The 19,382-nt window shown below is 40.7% G+C and overlaps 1 protein-coding gene across 7 annotated transcripts in view; it reads left to right on the top strand.

The window, feature by feature from the left end:
• The window catches only part of SORCS1 (sortilin related VPS10 domain containing receptor 1), a 598,052-nt gene that overhangs the window by 124,877 nt on the left and 453,793 nt on the right, over nt 1-19,382 (top strand). The window contains exon 1 of one of the 7 annotated variants that reach the window (XM_074382856.1): nt 7,820-11,147. The exons of 5 other annotated variants lie outside the window; for them this stretch is intronic. In XM_074382856.1, coding sequence (XP_074238957.1) covers nt 11,142-11,147 — 6 coding nt within the window. In that variant the 5' untranslated portion in view covers nt 7,820-11,141. Of the gene's footprint in view, nt 1-7,819; nt 11,199-19,382 lie in introns of those variants that run through there. One more of the 7 variants, XM_074382855.1, reaches the window with a different exon arrangement.

Raw genomic sequence — 19,382 nt, 5'->3', positions numbered from 1 at the left:
ACATTGATGGTTGTAGGCAACCTGTTGTTTGTGTGAACAAGAACGGGAACCCCAGCAAGGAAAGCTGTGAACCCCAGCAAGGAAAGCTGTGAACACCCCGCTGAGAGAATATCAATATGGACAAGCTGTGGAATTCCTGCTTTTATGGAACATTATCAAAGACTTAGAAGTGAAGTGAGCAGGGCTTCTGGAGAGATGATTTGTTTCAATTCCAGACTATTTACTGAACATAACCACAGATCTTGTTTTATGGAGCTTTTTATCTTAGTGGGGTAGATAGGTGTTAATCACCAAATCCCACAACTAAACTCTCCATTGCCAACTTTAGTAGGCATCACAGTTTCCTGTGGAAGGACTGAGCAGCCAGGAGCTGGTGGTGGTGAAACATGAGGCTAAAGGGATAAGACAAGGCCAGATTGTGGCAGGGAGGAGGGTGGCGTGGGGGCCGTGATAACCTCCAAGAGCTGAAGACAACAGAGAAGTAGACACTTAGCAAGCTTTTGGGTCTTGACAGGAAGGGAGGAAGCCCACCACGGTGAGTACCAAGACTCATTAATATGTTAAATAATGTGAAAGAAAATCAGAAACAAACTGTATTGCTGTGTTTGCTGGAGAGATGTTCTTCCTGAAACTCAGTGCAGTGAATTGCCTGTTTCCCTTATGTCTCTATGAAAAGAGCATCGTTTTATCTGGCAAGGGAGAACATGAATCATTCGAATGGCAGAATCAACATTGTAAGACTTACCTTCCAACGTAAAACATGCAGATTGAATGAAAACCTATGACAGAAAAGGCTTGTTAAAATTCCCATTGCATGTCGTCCTTCCTGAAGACATGGGGCAAAGGGGGTTGTCTTTTTCCTTATATGCTTTCCAGATTTTTACCCAGCCTAGATCTTAATGACTGAGGATCCAGAGAGAGATCTTAATATTTCCCTGGAAATATTTTCTTACAATTAAAAAGGCTTGTCTTACAGAATTCTCTTTTATTATTTTTTCCTTCTGACAAAAACTTTTTTAGCTAAATTTAATAGTGTGTTTGAGGGGTGACACAGCATGAAAAAGAATGATTTAGAAGCCTGGGATCTTTGGGATAAATTGAGAAATCTAGTTTAAATATCTTAAAAAATAAATTTATTCTTGGGATAGCCGTAGAAGCTCCAACATGGCCTTCTTGCCCACAAAGCTGGGACAGTATTTAATAGTTCACTTCTGGCCGGGCACAGGGCTCACACATGTAATCTCAGCACTTTGGGAGGCCGAGGCAGGTGGATCACTTGAGGTCAGGAGTTCTAGACCAGCCTCGCCAACATGGTGAAACCCCATCTCTACTAAAAATACAACAATTAGCTGGGTGTGGTGGCAGGTGCCTGTCATCCCAGCTACTAGGGAGGCTGAGGCAGGAGAATCAATAGAACCCAGGAGGCAGAGGCTGCAGTGAGTCAAGATTGCACATTGCACGCCAGCCTGGGCAACAAGAGTGAAACTCGGTCTCCAACAAACAAACAAACAAAAAATTCACTTCCCCTCTGGTAAAGTAGAAGCCTGAGCTAAATCAGGGTTCCCTATACACAGCATGAGAACCAGCCCTCTACCTTTCCATGTGAAATGAAGATATTGCCCATCTTTTGCAACACATTCCTGTGGAAGTAGGATGGCCTTAAAGAGTAGTCACTACCCAACAGATCCAAGTTAGCATAAGAGAGAAAACTTATTTACCAGCCTGGTTCTAAATGCTCTCCAAAGCTCTTTATAACTCTAGATTAAAAACTCTTTATCATTCTAGATTATGTGAGTGTCTTTGAGACTTCTCTCTTAGAATTTGGTAAATGCCAGGCCCTTTCCTGCCAAGGTAGAGCTATTTGTTGTTATTATTGTCGTCTCATAGTTCTTGTTTTTGTTGAACTGCTGGGTAATTCTAAGTACAATGCCAGAATGATTACACCGGTCTCAATGACAGAAATAAATTTATAGATACAAGTTCAGGACATCTGTGGCTGTCTGACTTGTCATCACCTTTTACCTACTGTAATTATTTCAACATAATTACAAGGGATGTGCTTAAGGGTTTGCTGTACATTAGGGTTGATAGCACTGAGGAGTTTGGAAGGCTACCATCTCTTTGCTTGAAATAGTGCATTTTAAGGTGAATGAAATCTTTACTCTGGACTCACATTTGAAACTGGAACAAGGATTTTTAATTTAAGAAAGATTTACATTTTTCCAAAATGCCTTAAGAGCTGTGCTTTTCATGTTATCAAAGCCTAAAAGACAGGGAACATATTATTCTCATTTGGGATAAAGAAATCAAGGCACTTTAACCCTGGTTGGTTTATCTAGGAAACAGAGACATGTGGTCTAAAGCCTTGTCTCTCAGGCTCATCTAAGGGTTCTGAGGTCTGTGCTCCCACTTCCTCACCTTTTGTTTTGCAGAAAGGGACATTGAGGCTTAGAGAGTTCCTGTCACTGGCCTAACTTCAGAATACATACAACTACATAGCTGGATTTACATACTGGGCTTCTATATACAATTCTGTTTGAATATAGGGACAAAAATGTTTAAAAACCATGGGTTTAGGGGAAAGAAGAAAAGCTGGGAGTGTGAGTGTATTTCAATTTCAAGTTAAAATCACACATGGGACTAAAACTCACTTCATAACTAGAGGAATTATTGCTCCTGTAACTAAAATTGTCAAGCTGACAGACCTAGCTTCAGACCCCCTTGAATCCTAATGCTGAAGTTATCAGAAATCTCCTTTCTCACTTTTCTTTCTTTCTTTCTTTTAATCCCCTTTAGAAGTTGTCCTTTCTTGCTTTTTCACTCAACATTTATCTAAATATATTTCACTCTTGGCCAGGACGTTTCAGACAGTGGCAGAGATAGACAACATCATGACATGCTTAACTCCAGCAGAAAGGGAGACCCTGTTTCTAATATGCTGTCCTGAGGAAATCACTCTGTGTGAATATATTGTATTTTACTGTTCTGTGTGTTTTTTTTTTTCCATAACTTCAAAGTATTTCCTATTCACATTTGTTCTGAACTTGAATTTATCTTCCTGCTTAGCAATGATCTTAGAGATTTTTATACGTGTTGGTACATGTAAAATCTACCTTATTCTTTACAACTATTGCATAGTATTACATTGTACTGATAAAATATTATTTAATGATTTTGCCAATATTAGGCAAAAAAAAAATTCCTGTTTTCCCTCCATCTAGTTATTTGAGGATTTTTTTGTTGTTGTTATAGCAACAATGCATTATATTAACAGCCTTTTTACATTGCTCCTTGGGCTCTGTATGTGATTATATTTTTTGGACAGATACCAGGAGATAGATCTGCTGGGTTAGAAGGTATTGACATTTCCAACTTTGGTAAATACCATCTAACTTGCAGAGAGTTTCACCAGTCTCATTAGTTTTTTAAGAACTAATGATGCCGCTGATACTACCAAATCCTTTTGGCTACTTTGCTATATACTATGCTAAGTGTTCTGTATACATCATCTTATGTAATCCTTACAACATCCCTAATCAGTTTCCTTTGTGAGATACATGCTGATGTTATCATTATCATTTTGAAGAAGGGGACATTGAGGCTTAGGACTTCTTGTCACTGGCCTAAATTCAGAAAGGTGTTTTTCTTGTCTTTATAAACTAAAGATTGGCTTTACATACTAAACTCAGAGGGTATTTTACTTGTGACATCCCAGCTGCTCAGTGAAGAAATTTGTCCTTGAGTCTCGGGCCAAGTACAATAAGGGGAGAATTCACAAATGTTCTGTCTCTGTGTTCTGGATATGTGATTTGGATTCCATACACTATTTCTGCAGTTATTATCTGGCATCATTAAATATGGACTGCAACCCAAAGTCAATAAAAGAAAATTGCTGCTAAAGTTCCTACTGATGTGAGCATAAGCCCCCAGAGAAAATTAACATGGCAAGAAGAAAACAAAACCCCAAAACCCAAGGCCATTAGTTAAAGCAACACACATGTCATAGAATAGGGCATTTCTCTGTGGCGTCATTGGCTGTTGTGTATCATGGTTAGGGTGGTGATAACAGTGACTTAGGAATCCTGGAAGGATATAAATGTTATCACTTTGCCACTGGCTTACTAAGTTTAGTGGTTACTTATTTTTTATTAGAGATAGCATCTCACCCTGTCACCCAGGCTGGACTGCAGTGTTGTGGTCCTGACTCATGGCAGCCTCAACTGCTGGACTTAAGGAGGAGCCTGGCTAATTTTTTTTCTTTTTAGGTAGAAATGGGGCCTCGCTATGTTGCCCAGACTGGTCTTGAACTCTTGGCCTCAAATGATCCTCCCACCTCAGCCTCCCAAAGTGTTGAGATGAGAGACGTGAGCCACTGTTCCGGGGCTTTAGTTGTTACCAAAAAGCCTTAGTTTACTATATCCTGTGAAGAAATGTGTTTATTTAACTTTGGGTTATTGTGGTCAGATGTCTAGTTCTATTTAACATAGATTGCAGTGGTGGAAGATGTCTATTCTCTTTAAAAAACAGATCAGCTGCTGAGCTCTTAGGAGGTGGTTAATTGGTGGCTGCTGAGACTGAGGCTCCCCATCCCTTCCAGCTGAACCCGCAGGAGAGCCAGAGAGGAAAGAAGGATACTTCTTCCTGCCGCTTTTCCAGAGAGGTTGGGCTGAGCTCAGTTATTCTGAGAAGTAGGAAAGAATCAGACCAGAACATTTAAGTGACTTTGGCTCATGCTAAAGAATATTAAAATATCCTTGGCACATTTATGTTTTAGAAGCTTCTGCAGGACGAACAAGAGGGCAGCATTATATAGGGCCAGAATTTTCAGTGAGTTTGGCATGCTTTCAGAAGTTTGTCACCTTTTTTAGCTTTTTGCTTTTTGTCTACTTGGAAGAAAGAAATTTATCCTTTTTATATTTTACACTTTTTAGATTGCTTTCATATTACTTAGCTTAATTGTGCTTAGTCGTTTTTATGTTTTGCTTTGTAAATGACTCCTCTCTATTTCGCATTAACTCTAAAGGTGTTTCCTTGGCATTTTTAGTAGCATTCAGGATTGAAAAACTATCGTGCCTTAATTTTGGTTGAAATTCGGTTTTGGTAACTTTTCTGTTATTCTCCAAAAAAGAACTAATTGTTGCTGACCTGTGAGTAGGAATTTATAATATTGAATATTAAACATGCACTATCTCATTTAGTCCTTACCACTCCCCTGGGTGGTGGTGGGGGGTCTGCCTTACTCTTTATCCCCGTTTGCCTGAGACCACATAGTTACTAGGCAGCCAATTCAGAGCTGGAAGTCACCTCTGTCTGATTCTAGGTCCCATGTACATTACATGGCTAAGGGCTTGCTTGTTTTTCCTTCTCAGCTTTTTCTCCCTACATCTTTTTCTGCACATTTTCTACAGCTGTAGGAGAAAATTGTTTTTCTTTTTCTTTTTTCCCCCTATCTAGGGAAACTTAGGAAGTTACAATTCAGTCTCTGATGAATCTCTGTTTCTCCCCTATAGCTTGGTTTGGTGACACCTGGCTGTAAATAACTAAATGGAGGAATTAAAAACAAAAGGTCAGGTGCAGTGGCTCATATCTGTAATCCCAACACATTGGGAGGCCAAGGCGGGCAGATCACCTGAAGCCAGGAATTTGAGATCAGCCTGGCCAACATGGCGATACCTCATTTCTACTAAAAATACAAAAATTAGCAGGGCCTGGTGGTGCATGTCTGTAATCCCAGCTAATCAGGAAGCACAACAATCGCTTGAACCTGGGAGGCAGAGGCTGCAGTGAGCCGAGATCACGCCACTGCACTCCAGCCTGAGCAACAGAGTGAGATCTCGTCTCTAAATAAATAAATAAATAAAAAGTGACCTCAAAACAAATCACAAAGAAAGTTTCTCTCTTTAAAATTTTGTTTGGCTCTTGATGAGCAAATTTCTCCTTATTAGCCTCTCTAGCAGAAGCAATTGGGACTAATGATCCTTTTCTGGTGTTTACCTCAAAGGGATATTATAAGAATTGGATGAGTCGTTTGCAGGAAAAACAATATAATGTTCAATATTCTGAAAATTGCACCAAGTTTCCTCATGATTTTGCCTGAAACTGATTTTATATGACAAGGATGCTGGGTTTCCCCACTCCCACAGCTTATTTATAATATGTGCCAATATTTATTCAAGTTTCTTTGAGTCCGGGAGCCAGATAGAAATGCAAACATATTATGGTTGTTTAATTCTCCTTGAGCTGTCAGGGCTGTGTGCAGTTTTGAAATGAGTACATCGCCCACTGCTCTTCCCCAGGAGCTTGCGGTAGATAGCATGCCCTCGATAACTCCACCGCTAGTTACGTAACTTGTCACCATGGAAGCATCTCACCATCACTGAGCCTTTTGGAAGACTGACGTCATATATTTGGTTCCTAATTTTTTGTTTTGTTTTGTTTCTTGAGACAGTCTTACTCTGTCACCCAGGCTGGAGTACAGTGGTACAGTCTCAGTTTACTGCAACCTCTGCCTCCTGGACAAGCAATTCTCCCGCCTCAGCCTCTGAAATAGCTGGGATTACAGGTGCATGCCACTGCACCCAGCTAAATTTTGTATTTTTGGTAGATACAGGGTTTCACCATGTTGGCCAGGCTGGTCTCAAACTCCTGACCTCAGATGATTCACCCGCCTTGGCCTCTCAAGGTGCTGGGATTACAGGCGTGAGCCACTGCACACAGCCTGGTTCCTAATTTAAAGCATAAATGATCACAAAGAAACCCAGCAAGAATGGAACCTTCTTTATAAATAGAATCCTGAACGATAAGGAGGATGATTATAGCACCCAATTAAATGTTTTAGAATTTGACATTTTCTTAACCACGAGATTTCCTTCACTCAAATGAGGATTTGGTGGTGGTGTGAGTATAGATATTTTAACAGAGGGTATTCATGAGATGTGGAATAAGAAGGAAGCACTGCTTTAAAAGGTCTCAATGCTTTGGATCTGAGGCAGTTGCCTATTCTCTCAGGTATAGCTCTCATGTGTTGAACTCTCCATTTATATCAGTCCCATGGAACCAGCTCAGGGAGATGCAATGAATCTTTGGACCAGTCAACCCAAAGAGCTTGATGAGGCCACCTCTAGACTTGGTGAGCAGAGAACCTAAGTTCATTTATATCAGTGTCATCAACTCTCTCCTCAATGTTGTATAGATCTGTATTATGTATGTGTGGGAACGTAGAGAATAGTGGCACTGGTTCAAGACTCCTCATTTCTACCTCACGAATACAGCTGTCACTCAGTATCTCTGACAGATTGGTTCCAGAACCCCCATGAATACCGAAATCTTCAGATTCTCAAGTTCTTATATAAAAGTCCTTATATAAATGGTGTACTATTTGCATAAAACCTATGCATATTATATTACGTTATCTGTAGATTACTCAGAATGCCTAATCAATGTCAAGTCTGTGAAGATAGTTGTCATACTGTCTTTATTCATATCATTTTTATTGCTGAATCAAAATGAAAGGATCTAATAACTCAACATTTCTTATGACAAAAGTATTAAACATTTTTCTCTTTGTGTAGGCTAGATTAAATGAAACTATACTTACAGATGGGCTTTTAATTTTATTCTACTCCTAGTAAATACGATGTTATGGGATAGTAAAAATGTGTAGGCTCAAGAATCACACTGGGTTCAAATCCTGATTCTACACTTATAAACTATATATATATATATATATATATATATATATTTACAAACTATATATAATATGTTATAAACATACATAATATATATATTTATATGTATTGTTTATAATATATAATATTGATACATCAAATGGGAACTATACGTATAAGGTTGATTTCATAGGATATTTGTGAGGAATGAATGAGGCCATCCAAGTAAAGCACTTAAGAGTGTCAGTTTCTAGAAGTGCCGTCCCTTTAGCTATTAGTCTGTTCTCACACACATTAGCGATTTAATCATCCTCAAATGTGAAATAGCTCTTAAGTGAGATATGAGCTTTACTGTTGACAGGCAAAACAAGTTAGAAGAGGAAAAGCCCAAATTGTAGGTGGTGCTTGCAGTCAGTGAGCCCTATGCCTCGTCTGTAGAAAATCAGATTGACCGTGGAGCTGCAGAAGATTTAACACTATACATAGTTCCCTGGTTAACTTTTAATCTGTTACTAACGATAAATATGAGGTTTCTTTCACTCCATTCTGCAAAAGCATGATTCTGCTGGTATGGTGTTGCTTGAATGGTAGGGTGCTAAGCTGCTGGGTCCAGGTGAAGGTACTCTCATTTAATCATGTAATGAGAAGAGACATGCTTGCTGAGAGGCATAACACCTGCTTCACTGTGCTTTCCACCAAAGAGAACCATGCATAATGTTACATGTGAAGTTTTTGTGTGTTTTTGAAACTTCACTGGAAGAAATGCTCTGAGTTGCCTTAGAAAAGCACTAGCACATGGGAGGCTGAAGCGGGTGGATCACGAGGTCAAGAGATTGAGACCACCCCGGTCAACATGGTGAAACCCTGTCTCTACTAAAAATACAAAAGTTAGCTGGGCATGGTGGTGCATGCCTGTAGTCCCAGCTACTCAGGAGGCTGAGGCAGGAGAATCGCTTGAACCCAGGAGGCAGAGGTTGCGGTGAGCCAAGACCACACCATTGCCTGGGTAACAAGAGTGAAACTCTGTCTCAAAAATGAATAAATAAATAAATAAATGAAAGAAAAGCACTAGCACAGAATGTGTCTCTCCACATCTAAAAAGATGTCGGGGGCCTGGAAATCATCTGGATCTGGGTCAGTGTACTCCATCCAATCTAGAAATTGCTTGGGCTTAAAAAAAATAAAGGTGGTAATATACTAAGCTTTTTTTTTATATTACAGATGCATTTGTGTTAAAACTGTACATGCATTTGTGTTCTTGATTATACATAACAGTGAAGTCATTCAGCTTTTAGATATTTCTTCAGCTGGATGATGATTACATGGATTACATCACTATGATCCAGAGAACAGGTTAGCATTCTGGTATATTTAGTTAAAAATGAGTGAATAGATTATTTTATATTTGATTAAATAAAACATGCTGTTTAAGGGGAAAAATTGTAAAAGGAGTTCTGGTGGAAAAGGCTGAGAGTCGACTGGATGCCGTAGCTCACGCTTGTAATCCCACCACTTTGGGAGGGGGAGGCAGGCAGATCACGAGGTCAGGAGATAGAGACCATCCTGGCTAACATGGTGAAACCCCATCTCTACTAAAAATGCAAAAAGTTAGCTAGGCATGGTGGTGGGCGCCTGTAGTCCCAGCTATTCAGGAGGCTGAGGCAGGAGAATTGCTTGAACCTGGGAGGCGGAGGTTACAGAGAGCCAAGATGGCACCACAGCACTCCAACCTAGGAAACACAGAGAGACTCCGTCTCAAAAAAAAAAAAAAAAAAATTCTGGGAGTCAATGTCCAGCTAACTCATTTTAGCTGGGAGAGTTGGTTCTTTCATTCTTTAGATTTTAGGTGGAGCTGCAGAGAGGCTTTGTTTCCTCTGTGAGCATTGTGGGGGTTTTTTGTTGTTTTTTGGTTTTTGTTTTTTGAGATGGAGTTTCACTCCCTTCCCAGGCTGGAGTGCAATGGCACCATCTTGGCTCACTGCAACCTCCATCTCCCAGGTTTCAGCAATTCTCCTTCCTCAGCCTCCCAGGTAGCTGGAATTACAGGCACGCAACACCACGTCTGGCTAATTTTTATATTTTTAATAGAGACGGGGTTTCATCATGTTGGCCATGCTGGTCACAAACTCCTGGCCTCAGGTGATCTGCCTGCCTTGGCCTCCCAAAGTGCTGCGATTACAGGCGTGAGCCACCACACCCGACCTATTGGTGTTGTTTTTAAATTGATGTTTGAAGAAAGGTGGAAAGCGCACAAATGCCTCTCATTCACACTTGCCTGATGAAGTAATCTCTGTTCCTGACTCTGGGCTCTTTTCTGATACTTGGAGCATGGCCAACTGTATTAACTCACCAGCCTTCAGCTCCCTCTCTACCCCTCCGCACCATTTCTGTTTATGAGATCTTCTTTCCTACACAATCTAATTAAGTCTTAACCAGGGTGCGTCTAGATGTGACAAATAAGAGATTTTCCTGTTGAATTGATCTGTCTATCTCTGTTCTCTCCAAGCTGTCTATTGGAAACCTCTTTCCAAATGTGTTTGTGATGCTGATTAACAGTTTTCCCACCCCACTACCAACGAACTAGGGGATTAACTGGCTTATAATTGTATCTCACTTCTCCCAGAGCATCAGGAATGATTAACGTGCCACTTGCAGCTGCCTTGCTTAACTCTGTATTTCATTATCCTGAAGCTCACCAGCTCCAGGCTCCCTCACCACACATGGCTGGAAAGTTCTCCTGGAAGCGGAAACCCACTTACTTGTACTACAGATTACAGAATTTTGAAAACAAGAGAATGGGGGTGAGGGTTTCTAAAAAGCAGCAAAAACTTCAATAAGCCTCAAGGAGGGAAAAACAACCAGGTAGCTAAACTCTGGCAGTTTTCTTTATAGTGTTAATGGGAGTATTTAATCTCTCTGATCTGTCTGTAAAATTAGGGAATTTCTATCTTATCCAACTCTTATGTGGCAATTTGCTAAGTTAATTGGAGTAAGAGCTTAGCATAGTTTTTGGCATGTAGAAACTGGTGTTTACTTTTAGATAAATGTGTTTTTGTTCAAGTTCTCTATCATCACCTGTTTTCTATAGAGATCAGACACTTAGCTCAGCCTATGCTGTGCACCTGCCAAGAATCATACTATTGTCTTTTAGTAGCTGTGAGACTGAGGCTGTATGAAAAATAAGATTGGGAACACACAGCGGACTATACTGGTTTTTAGAAACATGCTGACGTGGTTTGGCTCCACATCCCCACTCAAATCTCATGTCACGTTGTGATCCTCGGTGTTAAAGGAGGGGCCTGATGGGAGGTGATTGGATCATAGGGGTGGATTTCCCCCTTGCTGTTCTCGTGATGGTGAGTGAGTTCTCACGAGATCTGGTTACTTAAAAGCGTGCCGCACTTCCTTTTCTGCCCAGTCTCTCTTTCCTGCTGGCTGTGAGAAGATGTGCTTGCTTCTCCTTTGCCTTCCCCCATGATTGTAAGTTTTCTGAGTCCTCCCCAGCGAGCCCCCTGTACAGCCTGCAGAACTGTGAGTCAATGAAGCCTCTTTTTTTTTTTTTTTTTTTTTTTCATAAATTACCTAGTCACAGGTAGTTCCTTATAGGAGTATGAGAACAGACTAAATACACATGCCTGCCTTTAAAAAAGATGGTGAGCTTGTTCTACAGGCAGATATCAGGGTGGACAGGTTCACTGGGGATGGGGGCAAAAAACCTTCCAGTAGTCAATTCTCGTTTCTAGGTTGGTGACTGCAGCAGTGAGTGTAAGAGAATCGTGTAGTTTAAGGTACACTGAGTAGAGAGAGGATGGGAAGGAGCCGTAAGTGTGGTGTTTCAGCTCTGAATGATTGCATCTCTCAGTGAACAGTTTCAGTAATAACAGCTCGGTTGTCATTCCCCTGTGGCATTAGATGCTGTGGAGAACCGTCCAACTCACAAGACCCCTCTTTTCTGGAGATGTTTCCACATACCCATAGGGCAACAAGGAGAGATTCCCAGAAGGCTTATTTATAGTAAGTGACTCAGCTCTCCTAGCTCATTGCCGCCGGTTGATATCAGCCCGATTTCCCATTCCAGCAAACTGGAGGTAGAATTGAGGAGCAGCAGCCATTTCCATACTGAGAGAAAACAAACTCTAGGAGTTCTAGGCTGGCCGTGGTCTACCTAGAATGTGACCTGAAAGCAAAAGAAAGGAAAAAACAATGCAGATAAGCAGAGGGAAATCGAGGAAAAACATGGACAAAGAGCACTACCTGAATCTTGATGGTTTTTATGTCCTAATTTCAGACCTTAAGGCTTTTAATCCATGCCATGCCTCTTTAAAAGTGTGGTAACTTGCCCTTTATTTGCCCTTTATTGCTTAAATTAGTCCCCGCTGATGCCTGTTAATTGTTGCAATGAGAGTCCTTACTAATGGACATGTGTGTCTATTTGTCTTGTATTTATTCGTATATATGGAATGCAGCTTGGAGCAACAGATCCCATTCAAATTGCAATCCTCCTTCAGAGTCTTAGTCCCGTAAAGAAGCAGTAAGGCTCTCTGTTCTTGGCTCTATCAAAAGGTTGCAAATGCTACTGCTGATTACCGTGGGCACTCCTTTCATTCCACGGGTACACTGGACTGTGCCTGTGTCTGAGATTCTAAACATGATGGAATAACATATGAAGAAGAATAGGTCAAAGTTAGTCCAGATTCCTGGCTTTGGAAAGCAGAAACACGGTGTCTTAATGAAGAAAAGTTATGAAAAGAGCTAAAGAGTAGCATAGAAGGTGCTGAGTTTAGTGTAGAACACAAATATGGTGTGAGGTGTTAGGGTTAAGCTTTGAGAGGATGCCATCTTGGCCAGGTGTGTTGGCTTATGCCTATAATCTCAGCACTTTGGGAGGAGGTCAGGAGATTCAGCCTGCAGTGCACTATGATCATGTCACTACACTCCAGCCTGGGTGATAAAGTGAGACCCTGCCCTCCACACCCCTACCCTCCACCCCCCGCCCCCCCCCCAAAAAAAAAAGAGAGATACAGATTGGTTGCCATTCACACTTTAAGGCTATTAATGCAGTGTTTTTCTTTTCTACTAATGTCACGACACCTTGCAGGAAAGTCAGTCTTTTTCAATAAGAGTAGAAATAGTCATTCAAGGCACTTTGCCAAGTGATGTTATTCTGTGCCTCCAAGACATTGATTCTTGAAATGGCTGTGGACATGATCAATTGCTTTCAGATTGCTAATTTGATGAGTATTATGGGCCATGGCTAGAAAAAAATGCATTAGAAATGGGGAAAAAATCTGGCAAGGGTTGAAAAGAATCACTGGAAAGTTATTTTTGATGAAACCAAATGAAGTAGCTTAGCTATAAATGAAAGAAGAAACTATTGACACATGTAATAATTCTCACGGTCTGCAATTATTCCAGGGGTTAGGAAAAAATAGTTTGTTCTATCAATAATTTCAAACCAAGATGGGAAACGTCTGACGTTTTTGGTCTAATTTTGTGTTTAGACCTCTGCTTCAGCCTGTGTGAATACCCTCCCTGTAAGCTGAGTTTTTGCCTTCAGAGACAAACCAGTTTCTGAGAAAAGAGTTTTAGAACTGCGAGCGGTCGTTTTTAATCTAATTGTTTCTCTAAGAAGAGTAACGGGAAGCATGAAATTCTGAGATTTGGGTGAATTGCAGAAGATTTGGCATTTCCCGTGTCCTCTACAGGGTGGCCCTTTTCATTCATCCTCCTGCTGTTTCTCCTGTTCCTCTTTTGTGCTTGTGACTGTTGTTTTCCTTAGTTCTCCATAATCCAATCATTTTTCTGTACTTATATTAGCTTTCCCCTTTATTTCCATGTCTCGTTCTTTGGTTTTTGAAACATCTTTTCAGTTTTAAATTCGGCATGATATAAAAATGGAGGTGCCTTTAAAATGACTTGTATTAATTGAGAAAAGTTTTAATCCTGTTTAAAATCAAGGGAGTTTTGCTATGACTGGGATTTTACATTAACTTTTCAATATGCCTCCAAACAAAACACCAGGTTAAGTTGCTTTTTTACTTCTGTGAAATTCAGTTTTAAAACCTCTTATGAATATATGTCTACACCCGTTATGTTTGTGATTTTCCTTTGTCCAGATAGCAGAGCTATCAGTATGGAGAACTGAGACACAAAGTGTGAGATGCAAAAGCGTAGAGAACTTAGAATTCTACAAATTGGGATTTACAAATTGACCTTAGGCAAGATATTTAACTCCATTTGCTTATCTTTTAGGGACAAAAATAATGCCTACTTTCGTGTGTAGATAGAAGAGGAGGTATTATGTGATGGATGTAGAGTACTTACCCCAGAACTTTCAGCATTCTCAATAAATGACAGTCATTATTTTTAATAATACTATTATGCATGTGTGTGGTCAGCTGGTACTTAAATATTGAATGTGGAGACTGGCACATAATTCAACCATAGAGTGTTTTCCTGTTTGTTTATTTTTTGAGATGGAGTCTCACTTTGTTGCCCAGGCTGAAGTACTGTGGAGCGATCTCAGCTCATTGCAACTTCAACCTCTGCTTCCCAGGTTCAAGCAATTCTCCTGCTGCAGCCTCCTGAGTAGCTGGGATTACAGTCGTGCACCACCACACCTGGCTAGGTTTTGTATTTATTTTCTTTTTTCCTAGAGGAGATGGGTTTTCACCATGTTGGTCAGGCTCATCTCAAACTCCAGACCTCGTGATCCCCCCACCTCGGCTTCTCAAATTGCAGGGCTTACAGGCATGAGCCACCATGCCTGGCCGAGGTGTTCTTAAAAAAGCAACACAGAGTAGACCACTCTTGATGTTTTTAATTTTTTTCAAGTAGTAAAACGGTTAAAATAATTTGAGAGCCTCTAAGTTCTTACATGGCATAGCCCTGCCCACTGTATGTGTGTATCCCTCCAAGGCTCACTTTAGTCTCCTCCGCTCTCCACTCTCTGCCCTCCAAACACATCTGCCATCAACTCTTTGATTGTTGTGATGCTCGTTTTTCACTCAGAGATGTCACATGAGTTGTTCCCTCTACCTAGAATGTGGCTTATGTTTTCAACACTAGTAAGTCCCCAGTACAAGAAAGGATAAAGGGCCTGGCTGCCAACCTAAAACTTGGATAGGAGTGAGAAAGTAGAATGAATTTGTATGCATACATAGATGCAAGTATGTCTGGGTATATTTGGCTAATATTTGTTCCCCATTCTAAATTGTAATGTCTAAAGTATCAGTGCCTGATTTCTTTACCTCGTCCCATATCTAGAATACCTAATTCTCACCTGACACAAAATAATGTTTTGATGTATGTTTATTGGATTAATTGAATGATGCGTTAAGAATTTAGGCAGTAGGCTTAAAATGAAAAGGCCCTCCTTTCTCTCTTAGGGTTTTGTTGGGACAGAGGGAGCTAATGTTCACTGAATGTTTGCTACATTCTGTGGTTATGGAGACTTGCAGGAAAAGGAATACTAAGAGTGATATTTGCAGTTGAATGTGTGAATGAGAAGTGTATGAGGATGTGAGCTCCCACATGGGTAGATTTAGTAGGAATTCTTCTGATGAATGTGCTCCAAAATAGGTAAACCCATTCTTCTAACTGGGGAAAGAGAAATTGGCCATTGCGCAAACACCTGTATGGTATCCTCTCAGTATTACAGAATGGTGCTAGTTTGCCAGTGAATGACCAAAACATCCTCTCATAAAAACAAAAAGTCAGGTTTTTCTAGGAATTTGCTTAAATGGAAGTATTACTATTGATTGACATTCCATAAAAGAGCATCTAGCAAAGTACCTATATAATATCTATATCTATATATCAGCTTACTGTGTAGTAATCTTCCCACTAAAGCAAAGTTAAGAAAATTATTTGGCTTCATTTGGTTTAATATTTTTTAACCTGACTGACTTACTGATTTGGTATCTAGGAACTTATGAGTGCTAATTTCCTAGAATCACAAACCATTGAGCCAAAAGACCCGAGAGATTGTCTAGACCAGGCGTCCCCAAACTACGGCCCGTGGGCCACATGCAGCCCCCTGAAGCCATTTCTCCGGCCCCCCGCCACAATTCAGGAAGGGGCACCTCCTTCATTGGTGGTCAGTGAGAGGAGCACAGTATGTGGCGGCCCTCCAACGGTCTGAGGGACAGTGAACTGGCCCCCTGTGTAAAAAGTTTGGGGACGCCTGGTCTAGTCCAACTGATTCATCTTAATGATGAACAAAGAGAAGTCAAGTGAGGTTAAGTGGCTTGCAGAGATCACATACCTACTTCCTTCTTTTTTGATTTAGAATAAGCCTATGCAATCTGTGATGCCCTTCAGTGAACAGGACAGAGAGAGAGAAAAAAAGAATGAGAGAATGAATTGTGCAAAGCTTGGGGTACACCAGCAGACGTAGCACATAATTAAAATACTATTTCCACGGTTGGATTGTTGGTTAGTTTTTACAATCGTGCTTGATTGAATTCTGAAGGGGTTCCTGAGGATTTAACAAATATAGCCCCATTAATCACACAAACCAAATATTGTTAGTCTCTCTCTCAAGAGAACTGATTGATTAAAGTGATGCCTTCTTACTAATGAGCACCTATTAAGTCCCAGGCAATATGTTAGAAACTTAACACCGAGTATTTCACTTACACTCTTTTATAGTGACTAATGGAGCATATGGTCTAGATTACTACTCTCCTTTTACAGATAAGGAAACTGAAGCTCTTAGGAAACCAAGTGTGCCAAGGTTACAGAGCCAGGAAGTGGTGCAGATGGGAGTCTAACCCAGGTGTGTTTGAATATGAGCCTCTTTCTGTTGCCTGACTCCTATTTCACCTCAAGAAAAGGACAGGGAATTCAGCATTTAAGGGTAGTCATCTAAGAAACTATTTAACACTTTCTTCCAATATATGTTAGCATAAGCCCTGGAATTCCTTTTGAACCATGTGAGTAGCTCTACCAGGTTAAGATCCAGTGGCTACATATTTACTGGCAGAAGTCAATCTAGAAAGCACCTCCTTCCTATTAGGAACTGTTCAGATTGAGCGTGGTGGCTCATGTCTGTAATCCCAGCACTTTGGGAGACCAAGACAAGTGGATCACAAGGTCAAGAGATGAAGACCATCCTGGCTAACCTGGTGAAACCCTGTCTCTACTAAAAATATAAATATTAGGTGGGCATGGTGGCATGCACCTGTAGTCCCAGCTACTCAGGAGGCTGAAGCACAGGAATCCCTTCAACCCGGGTGTTGGAGGTTGCAGTGAGCCAAGATCATACCACTGCACTCCAGCCTGCTGGTGACAGAGCAAGACTCCATCTCAAAAAAAAAAAAAAAAAAAAACCAACCAAACAAACAAAAAAAAACCTCTTCATTAGTTCAATTCATGAAGAATAAAATAAGACAAGAAGAGAAGCAAATTTAACACCAACTTCCTGTTTTCTTTCTTTGATAAAATAACCATATTATCTCATTCACCAAAATTCATTTATTCTTTCACTCACCAAACATATTTTGTGGACTTCTCTTGTGCCAGACATCAGGTAGGGAACTGTGAATACAAAGGAATATGTCTCTATTCCTCCCATCAAACTGTTCACATTCTCACTAGGGGCTAACAGGCAGGCCAATAAGTAAGTGTGATGCAGTGATAGGGGTACCTTGACAGAAATCCACTTGCCACAGAGACAATGGTTTGTGTTTGGAGTCTCAAGTAATTCTGTATATATGGACCTGCCGCAGAAGTAGAGAAAGGGTACCTTTCCCTGCAGCAGCTGGTGACTGAATCTTTTGCAGTGCCCTTGCTGATCCTGCTAATAAATCAGGCTGAATCCAGAGTGTGGCTTTCCATGGCTGTCCTTGAGGAAAGGTGTCATACAGCTGCTCGGGGATGAGTGTAATGGTTTACGACTTCAGCACCTGAAGTCCTATCACACAGCACGTTCCCTGGAGATGGTGATCATACAGAACGAATATTGCTTAGCTGGTGATAATGTCACGCTGCCATGCTGAGTTACACGGATTGCCTGATTCCTGCAGCTAAAAAACTCCTGGCTGATTAATCCCCGTGTCATGTAAATAGAGTCAGTGTCAAGGAGATCATAAATGAGAAAATGGATGCTTGGATGGGGACATTAGTGAGGAATGGAGAGCCACCATCACCCCACTCATCCCACAGTCAGCCCCTAACAACATCATTATCCAGGTGAGAGGAGGCACATCACTCAGTCAGATCCTGGAAGGTTTCCAAATCTTCCTTCCCTATGCCATCTCCTGACTATTTTAAACAGTGAATATTGTACAAATCACAAAACCAGGCTTTCTCTTTCTTGTCATACCTTCAGAGAGGAGTTACAGGACCACTCTTTATTATATATGTAAAAAAAAAATTTTAAACCCTGATAGTCGGGCACCTTAATTACCAACTACATAAATTGGGGCATGATTTATTCATATTGTTAAAAGACTCATTAGAGAGTTCCTTTAAGAAATGCTCTCACATTTGACTTATAGAAGTCTAATTGCACATGTAAGCTAGGTTTCAGGTTTGTTGACAATCAGCTCCTTAATTTGTTCATACCCAGAGATGTTCAAGTTGACCCTTGTCAATTATCTTGTAATTCGGTGGCTTTACTGCCAACGTGAAGGGTCATAGGATGGCAAGGTGTCGCATCACACTCAGCATAGCTCCCCCATCCCCCATGACACTTGCTCTCCTCTTTTCTCTTTTTTTCTTCTTTCTCTGCCTTTCTCTGTTTAACAAAACCCCAAAACTTTTAAGAGAAACCTCTACTACAAGATTTAATCAAAGCCTGCCTTTCAAACAAACTTATTCCTCTTAATAAATGCTTTATTTGGTTCACCTAAAGAAATCTAGATGAACATTTTTTCTCCATCTTGTTAAACTTTCTGAAACATTCTAATGTATAAAGGAAATTTAATGCAAACTCGTTTGAAAGTCTGCAGATTTATGTCATTTGTTCCTACCACCATGCCTGTGTTTTTTTGTTTGTTTGTTTTAAATGTAGGGGAGGGGGGTCTTGATTCTGCAACATATGGTGGATTTTTAGGTTGGAATTCATGGGGTCCTGGATGGGAGAGACAAGAGCTTTTATGTTGTGTGAAGAGAGGCTGATGTAAATCTCAAGGTTGACATTCAGTGACCTCCTTCACCCATTCCAGGGCTTATCTCTTCATGTCAGGATTATTTCAGCAATTCCTTTGCTGGTTCTCCCACTTGAGGACTCTCAGGCTTGCTGATGCACCTTCCTGAAGGCTTGTTTTTATCACATCGAAGACTCCCGTGGTTCCTACTGCCAGTGGAATGAAGTTCTAGCTCCTCAGCCTGACATCAGGGGACCTACAGAAATTAACCTTTGCCTGACTATCTGAATTTATCTTCCTGAAACATGCCAAAGTTTTTGAATTCCCCTTGGAGTACCCTTGAAACAGAAATTGAGCATTTTGTTTTACCTGTAATCAGTTATTTTGTTTTGGGTCTTGTATCCAATGTATCTGATTTGCTTCATCTCTATATGCAAATACACTAAACATCATGAAACAATACCACTACACCTAGCCCCCTCTAACCGGCCAAATAGCTTTCAGGATAGTTTATTTCATGGCCAGCCTTCCATTGTAATTTGTCACCTGATTCAAAAGAGAAGCACTATCCTTGAAAGCCTAAAGAGGTTACAAGGTTTAGCTGGAGTCTGTGTGAGCCTTC

Source organism: Saimiri boliviensis, chromosome 12 (genome assembly GCF_048565385.1).
Source record: "Saimiri boliviensis isolate mSaiBol1 chromosome 12, mSaiBol1.pri, whole genome shotgun sequence".
Taxonomy (NCBI): domain Eukaryota; kingdom Metazoa; phylum Chordata; class Mammalia; order Primates; family Cebidae; genus Saimiri; species Saimiri boliviensis.
Note: the sequence above shows the minus strand (reverse complement) of the source record. Positions and strands in the feature narration are given on the sequence as shown.